Here is a 14,478-nt window from a genome sequence, read left to right on the forward strand (position 1 = left end):
GGAAATCAGTCCTAAATATTCATTGGAAGGACTGATGCTGAAGCTGAAACACCAATACTATGGCCACATGATGGGAAGAACTGACTCATTGGAAAAGACCCTGTAGCTGAGAAAGACTGAAGGCCAGAGGAGAAGGTAATGACAGAGGATGAGATGGTTGGATGGCATCACCGACTTGATGGACATGAGTTTGACCAAGCTCTGGGAGTTGGTGACAGACAGGGAAGCCTGGCGTGCTACAAGCCATGGGGTTGCAAAGAGCTGGACACGACTGAGTGACTGAACTAACTAATCTCTCAGAATACTAATTCAACACCACTCACAAATTTTCAGATATCTGTTTCCTTTTTTCTTCTTTAATAGGACTTAATGAACAACTTCCTGCACATAACATTATGTGTTTAATTTTTCTATCTGCATGACTATCTGACTCATCCTAGGTATCTGATAAACAGTGGATGAACTAAAATAATTTTTACTTATTAAAAAATTTTTACTTTTTAATAATTATTTTATAAGGATAATTTCCTAAGAGAAGAAGTAATTAATCAAAAAGTAGAAACTTCTTTATGGTTCTTGCAACTTAATACTTTCCCCCCAAATTATGTTATTTGATGACACACAAAAAATGAAAGACATGCTTATTCATTGGAATCCTTCTTAGTAATAGACTTTTTCATTTAAAAAGTTTAATCCTTTACAATATAAAATTTAATCTCATAAAATGCTTTATCTTCCTGAGAAATAATAATCCTAAAGGTATACTATTTCATTATTTACTAAGTACAAAGAACTATAAAACTAAGAATTCTAATTCTGAAAATGCAACAATCAATATGTAAAAACTCTCTAAACGAATTTATGTCAAAGCTCAATTCCCAGAATATGGCATATCTTCACATTTCAGTAAAATTTGGTTAAAGTCATAATGTAACCAAGTCTGGCAACATAAGAGCCGGACATAAATGCCAAGTGCATCCCAAAGACAGGTGAGTTCTATTCTACCTTGAGAGGGTTTCTTTCAAAATAAAGAAAAGCATTTTCTAGACAAAAAGTAAAAAGCATTTTCATTAGGCAAAATAACCAAAAGGAAATATACCGATGAAGGTTTACATGCTTATGATCTGATCACAATTCCGGGTCAAACCAATCCAGAATAACTTATTTAGTGAAGGAAGAGTTGCACTGGGAAAAAAGAGAAGTCAGAGCTTCTTAAAACTCATTCCAAAAATTCAGATCATCATTGTAGATAGGAAATTTTAGTTGACAGTGAAGATATTTCATTTCCCCCTATGAAAACTTAAGGAATCACATTCGTATTTTATTAGAACAAGGGTATTTATTCTAAACATTTTTGCTGTTTATTTATAACTACTTACCATGTTTAACACTTGTAACTGACATTACTACAACTGGCTGATGATGCTCTCTTATACTCTGATCTTAGCATAAAGTAACAGGCAGGAAATCTGCTGTAACTCCTAGTGGGGTTCTTTTTCACTAGTTGGGATAGAGTAAATTCATCACTTTAAGCATTCACTCACTGTCTTAACATGGGTAAGGCACTCTGCTAGAGTCCTAGGATGATACAAAGATGACCATGACATGATCCTGTCCTCAAAGAACTTACAATCTATTAGAGAAAGACAGACACGTAAACAAATAGGTATAATACAAAGTAGAATGTGCCAGTTGTTAAAACAGAGCTACAAAAACCATGTTCTAAAAGAGCACAAGATAGTGAAATTAACTCTGGATGGGGTGGTCTGGAAGGCTGGGCCAGCAGAAAAGTAGCAGAAAACTCAGCCCCTTAGAAAATGCAGCAGTGTTACAGCCCAGCTAGGTTAGGGTCAAAGCCCCACTCCCCACAGAAGGTTTTCCTAAAGGAGATGGAGCCAGGGCCCTAACCCAGTTAGGTAGGCAACTCGTTGATTTCAATTATGAATGCAACACTTTCTTTCCCTGGTGCAGATAAATGGGACTTCATGAGTATTTTATTTCATTAAAAAATAAAATAAATTTAACAACATAATAAGTAACTTACATTTTTATGTAAGTTACCCTGGCCTCTATCATCGGAATGGCCTCAGGTGGTACCCTGATCGAACAGGACCAAGTAGAAAGAAAGACACCACTTCAGTATGTTATACATGCAGTGCTTCAATACATGCTATGCTACTGAGATCTTGGGGAGAAAGATGAAAGAGACAAGAGACACTTCCAGAGAAGTAACCTAGGTATTACTTTACTATCCCACATTTTTTTGACATTTTACTTTAAAAATTTTAATGTAAACTTTAGAATAGGTAAATGAGATAACAGGATTTTCTTTTAAGTCATGATTCCAAAAACCAGCAGGTATATTTGCTGGTTTCTATTGATTTCTTAGAATAAGGAGTAAACTAGATAATATAACCAATATGTAATATTTAACAGGTACCACACGAGGTGTGAAAACAACTGGAAAGAAGATAACACAAACATGTTTAGGTACAGAAGAACAAGAAAGCAGTGATATTGTGCAAACAATTACAAACATTAAATCTGTAGAGAATTAAGAAATAAGACTAACTCTCCACTATGTTTCATCCTATTGCCATTTCATGTTTCCCTAAATAACTCCAATTTGTATGTACAATATTTTACTCTGCTATATGAATTTTAAAACTCTGAAATTCATAACTACTGGCTATAGACTTCCTTAAGTAAATTTCATTTTAGTGAACAAATAAATAACAGAATCTTAGTCACCTATATTACACATAAATGAATATTTGCAAAGTCTTAAGAAAGTTAAAATGATTATTTTCTAGGCTATACCATCCATTCTGATTTTTATTATTTGTTCTATTAATTTTTACAGCTCCCTGGAACAAAGGAAACAGAAAGGAAGACACGTCCTATCTGAATTAAGTATGACATTACATTAGACAGACTTTCTTTAAATATAATAAACATACAATTCAAAAAACTTTCTCTCCTAAAACGAGCTGAGCAAACCACAAGACAAATATATCTGTAATAATATTTTAAATGTCGTATTTAAAAAACACAAAACATATTAGAAAAACACAAAACTCTAATATGTAATTGAAAATAGTTCACAAAAGTACAAGCTGCTGATAAATATGATAAAAAAATTCATCCCATTAAAGAAATGCAAATTAGAACAATAAAATCATATTTTAAAATACCAAATTAGAAGATACAAAAAAGCAACACAATTTGTTCTTGAATTGTAAAAATTCCCCTTTTTAAAATGTTTGTTCAGGTTTTAAAACAAGATGTTCTGAAAGTAAGTAATCAATGCTTATAGGGAAGGAGCTGAAGGCTTAAGAGTCAGGGAGGGATGAGAACACTCAGTTACTGGGGACAACAGAAGTGAAGGGTAACTTTCAAATAATGTGTGTTCTGAGTATCAGGATATTTTAGATTTTGCTGTTTTCAGGTTCATACCCTTTAGATTCTATTACTGTGACTCTAAATTTTAAAAATAGTCAGATTCAGACAAATATTTATATATTTATAACAATGATACTGATCACACTTTTTTTCTAATAACAAAAATTTAGAAAAAATCAAATCACCAAACTAATTACCAAATAGATGTGAAAAGAAAAAGAAGCGATAAGCAATAGAGAAAAGGAAAGACAGAAGCATCTGAATGCAGAGTTCCAAAGAATAGCAAGGAGAGATAAGCCTTCCTCAGCAATCAACGCAAAGAAATAGAGGAAAACAATAGAATGTGAAAGACTTAGAGATCTTTTCAAGAAAATTAGAGGTACCAAGGGAACATTTCATGCAAAGACTCAATAAAGGACAGAAATGGTACAGACCTAACAAAAGCAGAAGATATTAAGAAGAGGTGGAAAGAATACACAGAAGAACGGTACAAAAAGGATCTTCACAATCCAGATAATCACAACGGGGTGATCACTCACTTAGACCCAGACATTCTTGAATGTGAAGTCAACTGGGCCTTAGGAAGAATCCCTAAGAACAAAGCTAGTGGGGGTGATGGAATTCCAGTTGAACTATTTCAAATTCAAGAAGATGATGCTGTGAAAGTGCTGCACTCAATATGTCAGCAAATGTGGGAAAGCTCAGCAGTGGCCACAGGGACTGGAAGAGGTCAGTTTTCATTCCAATCCCCAAAAAAGGCAATGTCAAAGGATGCGCAAATGTCCACACAATCGCACTCATCTCACAGGCTAGGAAAGTAATGTTCAAACTTCTCCAAGTCAGGCTTCAGCAATACGTGAACCGTGAACTTCCAGATGTTCAAGCTGATTTTTAAAAAAGCAGAGGAACCAGAGATCAAATTGCCAACATCCTTTGGATCATCGAAAAAGCAAGAGTTCCAGAAAAACATCTATTTCTGCTTTATTGACTATGCCAAAGCCTTTGACTGTGTAGATCACAATAAACTGTGGAAAATTCTTAAAGAGAAGGGAATACCAGAGCACATGACCTGCCTCCTGAGAAACCTGGATGCAGGTCAGGAAGCAACAGTTAGAACTGGACATGGAACAACAGACTGGTTCCAAATTGGGAAAGGAGTACGTCAAGGCTAGATATTGTCACCCTGTTTATTTAACTTATATGCAGAGTACATCATGAGAAATGCTGGGCTGGAAGAAGCACAAGCTTGAATCAAGACTGCCAGGAGAAATATCAATAACCTCAGATATGCAGATGACACCACCCTTATGGCAGAAAATGAAGAACTAAAGAGCCTCTTGATGAAAATGAAAGAGGAGTGAAAAAGTTGGCTTAAAGCTCAACATTCAGAAAAATAATTATCATGGCATCCGGTCCCGCCACTTCATGGCAAATAGATGGGGAAACAATGGAAACAGTGACAGACTTTATTTTTTGGGGCTCCAAAATCACTGAGGATGGTGACTGCAGCCATGAAGTTAAAACACACTTGCTCCTTGGAAGAAGAGCTTTGACCAGACTGGACATATTAAAAAGCAGACACATTACTTTGCCAACAAAGGTCCGTCTAGTCAAGGCTACAGTTTTTCCAGTGGTCATGTGTGGATGTGAGAGCTGGACTATAAAGAAAGTTGAGTGCTGAAGAATTGATGCTTTTGAACTGTGGTGTTGGAGAAGACTCTTCAGAGGTCCCTTGGACAGCAAGGAGATCCAACCAATCCATCATAAAGGAAATCAGTCCTAAACATTCATTGGAAGGACTGATGCTGAAGCTGAAACCAATACTTTGGCCACATGATGTGAAGAACTGACTCATTTGAAAAGACCCTCATGCTGGGAAAGATTGAAGGCAGGAGAAGAAGGTGACGACAGAGGATGAGATGGTTGGATGGCATCACCGACTCAATGGACATGAGTTTGGGTGCACTCCGGGGTTGGTGATGGACAGGGAGGCCTGGTGTGCTGCGGTTCATGGGGTCTCAAAGAGTCGGACAGGACTGAGCGACTGAACTGAACTGAACTGAAATTACGAAACACTAGGGAGATGGATCATCATAGGATACAATATCATGCAGCCATTAAAAACTGAGGAGAAATAAACAGAATGAAACATTACCTAATAGAAAACCCAGGACCTACTTTTTTTTTCCAGGATCTACAATTTTAATGAAACCTTAGCTAAAACTAATGATTAAAGGAAAGACTCTATTTTGTATCCGGCTGCTCTGCTGAGTTCATTAGTTTTTTCTTTAAGTTTTGATGTGGACCATTTTTCAAGTCTTTATTGAATTTGCTACAATATTGCTTTTGCGTTTTGGTTTTATTTATTTATTTATTTTTGGCCTTAGGCAAGCAGGATCTTATCTCCCTGACCAGGAATTTAACCCACACCCTTTGTACTGGAAGGTGAAGAGTTAACCACTGGACAGTGCGGGAAGTCCCTCATTTACCAGCTTTCACATTTGTGTGTGGTATGACCACACAAAATCATACCACTGGCAAACAAAACTTTTACTACTTATTCTCCAAACTTAGATGCCTTTTCTCCCCGTTGTCTAAGTATCATCCTTGTCTTGTTCTGGAAAAGCTTCCAGGTTTTCACAATTAATCTGTTAACTAGCAGAAAGATATAAAATCGGCACATGAAAGTCAACTACATTTCTATACTCTAGTAATGAAAAATATGAAAATAACATTAACAAAACAATTCCATTTACAATAGCATTGAAAAAGCTGAATTACGTAGGAACTAATCACAGAGGGAAAACACTGGTACACTGAAAACTACAAAACACTGCAGTGTGTTAGTTGCTCAGTCGTGTCTGACTCTTTAAAACCCTGTGGACTGTAGCCCACCAGGCTCCTTTGTCCATGGGATTCTCCAGGCAAGAACACTGCAGTGGGTGGCCATTTCCTTCTCCAGGGGATTTTCTGGACCCAGGGACAGAGTCCACATCTCCTAGGTCTCCTCATGGCAGGCAGATTATTTACCATCTAAACTACCAGGGAAGCCCATAAAACGCTGCTAACAGAATTAAAAAGACACATAAAATAAATGGAAAGATACATGTTCATGGACTGGAAGGCTCATTAAGAGATCAATACTGTCCAAAGTGATCCACACATTCAATGCAATTCCCATGAAAATCCCCACATTTCTTGCAGAAGGAGACCCATCCTGAATCTGAAATGGAATCCCCAGGGACACCAAACAGCCAAAACAATCTTCAAAATAAACAAAGTTGAAGGACTTACACTTCCTGATTTCAAAACTTTCTATAAACTAACAGAAATCAAAGCAGTGTGGTACTGGCATAAAGACAGATATACATAAGAAAAAAACTGAATAGAGACCAGAAATAAAATCTTATATATATGGCAAAAAAAGTTTTGATAATAGCATCCAGAATATTCAGTGGTGAAAGGACAATGTTTTTAACAAACAATGGCAGAAAACGGAATAGTCACTAACAGAGGAATGGTGCTAAGCCTTATCTAATGCACGTACAAAAATTAACTAAGATGTATCAACAGACTACACCTAAGACCTAAAACATTCAAATTCTTAGAAAACATAGGACAAAAACTTCATGACAATGAAATTGGCAGTAATTTCTTGGCTATAACACCAAAGGCTAAGATAAGAAAAAGTGGGCAAATTTAACTTACTTAAAATTTTAAAATTTTGTGCATGGAAAGACACTATCACCCATGTAAAAAGGCAACCCACAGAATGGTAGAAAATGTGTTGCAGATCAAATCTAATAAGAAATCAAAATCCAGAATACTACAGAGAACCCCTAAAATTCAGTAACACAGAAACAAACAATCCAATTTAAAACTTGGGCAAAAAATGTGAAGACTCATTTCTCAGAAGATATACAAATGCCCAATAAGCACATGAAAAGATGTTCAACATCACTAATCATTAGGGAAATGCAAATCAAAACAACAAGGAGATTATCACCTCAAACTCATCAGGATGACTATTATCAAAAACTGGGCGGGGAGTAAGAGTTGGCTAGAATGTAAAGTAATGTGGCTGCTCTGACAGTAGCTGCAAAATAAATTAAAAGACAGAATTACCATATAATCCAGCAATTACACTTCTGAACATTTACCCCAAAGAAGTGAAAGCATGGTCTCCAAGAGATATACATACCCCTAAGACCACAGCAGCATTCTTCACAATAGCCAAGCAGTGGAAGCAACGCAAGTATACACTAATAGACAAATCACTAAACATGATATAGTATATACATACAATGGAATACCATTCAGCCTTATAACACAAAGGAAGGAAATTCTAACACAGGTCACAACACAGATGAACACTGCAGACATTATGCTAAGTGAACTAAGTCAGTCACAAAAATACAACTGCTGTAAGATTCCACTTATGTGAGGTATAGCATAGTCAAAATCATGAAGACACAAAGTAAAAAGATGGTTCCTAGGGTCTGAGAAAAGGAGGGAATGGGGGTTAATGTTTAATGGGTATAGAGTTTCAGTTTTGCAAGATGGAATAATTTCTGTACACTGAAATACAGTGAGAATGTACTTAACACCACTGAACTTTACACTTAAAAATAAGTAAAATGGAAAATTCTATGTAAGCATTATACCACAATTCCAAAAAACTATTTAATTCTATGCTTGAAGAAAAAGAGCGCAGAGACATATGCTTTTTAAGAAAACATGTCAAAGAATTAAGTTAGAAACACTCCTTGGAGGCAGAAGTAGAATGATTATGATTTTCTAGTTTACACTATTTAGCACTTTCCAAGTTTTTTACAATGTGTGAAAGTGAAAGTGTTAGTCACTCTGTTGTGTCCGACTCTTTGTGACCATGGACTGAAGCCCATCAGGCTCCTCTGTCCATGGGATTCTCCAGGCAAGAATACTAGAGTGGGTTGCCATTTCCTTCTCCAGTATTTTTTTTAATTTAAAAAATTAGTTGAATTTTTAAAAGTTTGGTGTTTATTTAAGTAGTTTTGTGGGGTTAAAAGATTTAACAGAAACAAATTTGTAGACTATGATAAAAATTATTATTAAATAGTATTTCCTAATAGAAACTTTCTCCAAAATGAATAATTTATAAATATACATTAGGAATTCACCTTAATTTTAACTGTCTCTAAGAAAAGGCAAAGATTTTTCTAAAGTTCTGTCTATTCTTTAACTATGTTACTGGGAATACTTTTTGGTATTATTAATATTACTACTTTTGAAACTTTTCATTCAAAATTCACATACATGTGAAAATTACAGATTTCATCCAATTTTTGAGTTGTTTATAAAATTAGAAAGCATAATAGTGATGGTTTAAAAAACTTCATATTAACAATCCAAAAGAGAGGATGAGATAGATGGATAACATCATCAACTCAATAGACATGAGTCTGAGCAAACTCTAAGTGACAGTGAAGGACAGGGAAGCCTGCTGCACTGCAGTCCACGGGGCTGCAGAGTCAGTGACGACTTAGCGACTAAACAATAAAATACTCATTCAACAAATATTTTTTAAAAACCTATCTTGAATAATATGATCTTCTTTATTCTCCCAGAATATTCAAACTATCCTATCAAAATTATAGCTCATAAATATTACCTTTCATCTTTCCATATTATATTCTCTTTTTAAAATGTCTTTAATTCATTTTGTCCTTTCTCTCTTTCCCTATCTTTGCTTTTTACCCACTTACCTCCTTAGACTTTGAAAGGGTTAACTAAAAAAGAAAATTTTATTTTGTTATTTTTATTGAGGTATAATTGACATATAACATTATACTATTCAGATGTACAACATAATTCAGTGTTTGTATTACAAAATGATCACCACTAGTTAATATCTATCACCATACTTAGTTATAATTTTTTTTCTTGTGATGAGAACTTATAAAATCATCTCTCAGCAAATTTTTTAAATTTTTTCTTACTAATTTTATTTATTTATTTATTTCCACTTATTTTTATCAGTTGGAGGCTAATTACTTTACAATATTGTAGTGGTTTTTGCCATACATTGACATGAATCAGCCATGGATTTACATGTGTTCCCCATCCCGATCCCCCTCCCACCTCCTTCCCCATCCCATCCCTCTGTGTCTTCCCAGTACACCAGCCCTGAGCCCTTAAAAAAGAAAATTTAAAGCACTACAATTACCAGCAAATTAAACTATTCTTCCATGTAGTTAATATATGTTGAAAATTTTCTAAAAGTACCTACCTTGATAATATATATACACCAAACACCTAAAGTAATGTTTCAATGCCTTTAATGTATTTCTTTGATATTAATATAAGAAAATTATTTCATTCAAACTGAATAATTATTAAATGCTGAATACTCTGCCAGAAAACAGGGATAATAATGGTTAAAGAGATATGACTTTTTCCCCACAGAATTAATGATGAGAATTCACTGCAATCTATTGTTTTCTTGAATGGAATATCTCCTGATATGAAGTAAATTTTACTATCTTAACATTCACAACTGACCCTTAAACAACATGGGGGTTACAACTCAACCCACAAAGCAGTTTAAAGTATGTGTATTTAACTTTTCGGTTCATTCTCCATGCCTGTGGTCCCCCATTTGTCAAGTCAACCAACTGCGAACAGTGCAGCATAGGAGTACATCTTTATTAGAAAAAATCCACATACACGTTGACTCACACAGTTTAAATCCACGTTGTTCAAGGGTGAAATGTAATTCTTCCATAAATATCAAATATTATCCACAATGATTCACTCAATTGTGACAAAATTTAACAAACTAAGAAAACCATATGCTACTTAATGATTTATAAAAAGTATCCCACCAAGTGTCATTCAGCAAAATTCTTTCACATTGCATACAAATCAGTCAACTACCCCTTAGCAGTCATCAATTCAATTTATGTTTCCCGTAATTGAACAGAAAGATCTATTTGTGGATGAAATATGCTGAAAGAGTACTAACAAAAAGACATAAAATGTTTGAGAAAATGGAAGTAGTATTTTGAAATATCTGCCAGCTGCTTCAGAGCTATGTTGTTTTTGTCTAGTGGCTAAGCTGTATCCAACTTTCTGTGATGTCATGGACTGCAGCCTGCCAGGCTCTTCTGTCCATGGGATTTTCCAGGCAAGAATATTGGAGTGGGTTGGCATTTCCTTCTCCAGGGCATCTTCTCAACCTAGGGATCGAACTCATGTTTTCTGCATTGGTGAGGGAGAAGCCACCACTCAGAAATATTAATCTATAATCACTAAGAAAACTCTAAACGTATATTTAGCTCTTAATTCTTTTAAAACAACCGAAAATGATTAATGAAATAATGAATACAGATCTTACCAATGCAGGCCACTGAATCTGTTTGCTCTTTGATCCCTGAGTCTGGCTAGGGTTGTTCCTTCTGGCCCAGATTAAGTGGTATTCCACCAAGAAGGTTGAAAAATCTTCATAAACTTTAACCCACTCTCGTTTATCCCACTCAAGATCATCAAATTCCACATACACCTAGGAAAAGAAAAGAAAACTCATAAGCAATAGAGTGTGATATTTTAAAATTTAAGCCATGAAGTTAAATTACAAAAGCCATTAACAAATCCATTATTCAAATTAACAGTTCTCTTAAAAGTGATTATTTAACTCTCTTTAAACAAATTATAACACTTACTTATTGTATAAAGGAAGATAAACAGTAAGTTTACCAAGAAAAGCAATTTACATAATATTGGTCAGTACAGATTGCTGAGTATCTACTAATGAACTATGTCGATACTGATGATTCTAGAAGCAGAAGTCAGGAAATGCTAAGGACCAAACAGTAATTATTTTAGGCTTTGCAAATCATATGATGTCTGTCTCAACTACGTATCTCTGACTTTCTAGTATCAAAATAGCCATAGACAGAACATAAACAAATGAGTTTGGCTTTTTTACAATAAAACTTTTCAGTACAAAGACAGGAGGCAGTGTAAGGATGGTCAACATATGAAAAATCCATTAATGTAATATACCAGATTAACAGAATGAAGAGAACGACATGATCATTTTAACTGACAAAGAAAAAGCACTTGAAAAACTGATCACTCCGTCATTACAAAAATAGTCAAAGAGAACTAGAGAGAAACTATCTCAACTTAATGAAAATAATAATGAAAATGAAAATCTCACAGCTGAATCCTACTACTGTTTCATGGATTCTGGCAAAGGACACAAGACCCCTAAGACTTCACTCCTTAGAGCAAAAGCTACTTATTACTTAAAACAGAGTATCAGCATGCTACTTATGTTGGTTCCTCGTGCCTCCCAACTCCCATGGGAAGGAAGTGAAGGGCCCAGGATGAACACCTGTATACACAGAAAGAAGAACACTGACCATGGAATAGACTTCCACTTTTATTTTAAGCAGAAGCAAGCATGCTCTTTTTTTCGGAAAGTCTTTGCCTCATCCCTCCTTGCCACTCACTGCAAATACAACCCTGAGAAAGGGCCCAGATAAAGAGCAGTCAGGGTTTTGCTTTCTTGGTATACGTAGCAAGAGATACACAATGCCAATGTTAGATTACCTATACCACCAACACAGATAAGATTTTGTACCTTGCTGACTCGATCAGTAACAAACTTACTAACCTTACAAAATATGGGTATGCAAATGGGAAGAGGCTGAGGAGAGGCATAATTTCTTTCAATCTGTAAACCTATCTAAAACACTGTAAATACCTACTTTTGTTTAATTAATACATTGTGATGTGCTTAGTAAATACTTTTGTTTAACTATCACATTACTTTGTATTAACTCCCTCCTCATTCATCTCTATTAGATCCTTCTATCCACTTAGTTCCCTGTCTTACTAGTTAAAATACAAGATCTTTGAGGGCAAAGATTAATATACCTTCATCATTTTTGGCATCTCTAGTGCCTAGCGAAGTAAGGTCCTTGTTAAATTTTTTGAATATCCACCACTGTGCAAAACATATTATAAACAAAAATAAATGACAAATTTGGGGGAAAAAACACTACAACACTAAAGAAAAAAGGTACTAAAGGTAACATGAATACAGTTGATCTATTTACTGATTAGTCACTGGGTTCATAATTATGTGGATAAAACGATGAAGAGTTCACACAGTGAATACCAGATTTCATATTAGAGCCAATCAAGAAGAACACTGGAACTTCAGAAATTAGAGATATACATCAAAAGTTAGCAGTCATGCATACACAGCAACAATTTACCATGCAGTGACTATAATGAGAGAAAAAGGCTAAACAAACAATTAACAAAAATAATCACTAAGTGATAGTAAATGTGTGGAAAATATCTTATTCCCCCTCATGTATGATAAGGGGCTTGCGTAACTCAATGGAGCTATGAGCCATGTCATGCAAGGCCACCCAAGAAGGAATGGTCTTAGTGAAGAGTTCTGACAAAACATGATCCACTGGAGTTGGAAACGGGAATCCACTCCAGTATTCTTGCCACAAGAACCCCGTAAAGAGTATAAAAAGGCAAAAAGATGTGACACTAGAAGATAACCCCTCCCACCTGACCCAGGTTGGAAGATGTCCAAAATACTACCTGGGGAAGAGTGGGGGGCAATTACTAATAGCTCCAGAAAGAATGAACCGGCTGGGCCAAAGGGGAAATAACAGTTGTGTACGTGTCTGGGAGTGAAAGTAAAGTTCAGTGTCATAAAGAATAGTATTGCATAGGAACCTGAAACATTAGGTCCGTGAACCAAGGTAAATTGGATGTGGTCAAGCAGAAGATGGCAACAGTAAACATGGACATCTTAGGAATCAGTGAACTAATATGTATGGGAATGGGCAAATTTAACTCAGAAGACAATTGTATCTACGACTATCAGCAAGAATCTCTCAGAAGAAATGGAGTAGCCCTCATAATCAACAAAAAAGCCCAAAATGCAGTACTTGGGGGCAACCTCAAAAAAGACAGAAAGATCTCAGTTTGTTTATGAGGCAAACCATTTATCATCACAGTAATCCAAGTCTATGCCCCAAACACTGACGCCAGTTGGATGTGGTAGCGAATGAACAACAAATATTTCATTAGCTCAAGATAGTGTAACAGTGAATTCTAAGAACTGCTCACTGGATAGTTAAAAAACTGTAATGTCTTTCTTTTAATATGTGCTTTCTACAACAGATATCAACATGCAAAGATTCTCAGTTTTACGTATGTTTAATAGGAAATCCTTGAAAGAAAAGCTGTCAAACTGTTAAAGCAATCACTGGCAAGAAAGAAAAAAAAAAAACATAAATTGCAATCATGCGATTCAGTTCCTGCTACTATGCCCATTAAAATTAACCTAACCTTTGAACTCTTCACACACAGTTACTGTTTATGTACAGAATGTCTCTTTTCTACTACATGGCTTGATTGCTTCAAAGTAGCAAGTGGATTCTGCTCACTTGATTTCAAGACGTGTATTCAGCTTACATGAATCTCTTAATTTTTCTACAACCACAAAATAAAACAATGACCACTGGAGGAGGACATGGCAACCCACTCCAGTATTCTTGCCTGGAGAATCCCATGGACAGAGAAGCCTGGCCAGCTACAGTCCACGGGGCATCAGAGAGTCAGACATGACTGAAGTGACTGAGCACATAAATGAGGAAACCGAGGCACAGAGAGAGTACTTAAGTTTGTCCAAGGTCTCACAGCTCCTAACTGGCAGAGTTGGGGTTCACACCAAGTCTGGCTCTTACCCAACAAGCTTCACTGTTTCCATAAGCAGTTGTAGCCTGTGGGAGGGTTGTGATCGATTATTCTGAAAGTGGGAGAACGGAGAAGATCATGGCTTTACAAGGCTGGGCCGGAAAAACTGATCCTTAGCCTGAGATCTCTTCATTAAAAAAAAAAGTTATCATTTTAAAAAAGGATAATGTACACATAATACACAATTGACCACTTTAATAATTTTTGAGGTACATAGTCTACTGGGTATTAAATACCCAGTATTTTCACATTGTTGTGTGACCTTCACCACCATCCATCTCCAGACTTTTTCATTTTCCTGAA

At 35.6% G+C, this 14,478-nt stretch overlaps 1 protein-coding gene across 4 annotated transcripts in view; it reads right to left on the reverse strand.

Moving 5' to 3' along the window:
* JMJD1C (jumonji domain containing 1C) overlaps positions 1-14,478 on the reverse strand; it is a 299,368-nt gene that overhangs the window by 169,012 nt on the left and 115,878 nt on the right. For all 4 annotated transcript variants that reach the window (XM_065922419.1, XM_065922417.1, XM_065922418.1 and 1 more), the window contains exon 2: positions 10,778-10,942. Coding sequence is in view for 3 of the 4 variants with exons in the window: in XM_065922417.1 (XP_065778489.1) it covers positions 10,778-10,942 (165 nt within the window). In the remaining variant the exon portion in view is untranslated. The remainder of the gene's footprint in view (positions 1-10,777; positions 10,943-14,478) is intronic.

The sequence above is a fragment of the Muntiacus reevesi genome, chromosome 2 (assembly GCF_963930625.1).
Source record: "Muntiacus reevesi chromosome 2, mMunRee1.1, whole genome shotgun sequence".
Taxonomy (NCBI): Eukaryota; Metazoa; Chordata; class Mammalia; order Artiodactyla; family Cervidae; genus Muntiacus; species Muntiacus reevesi.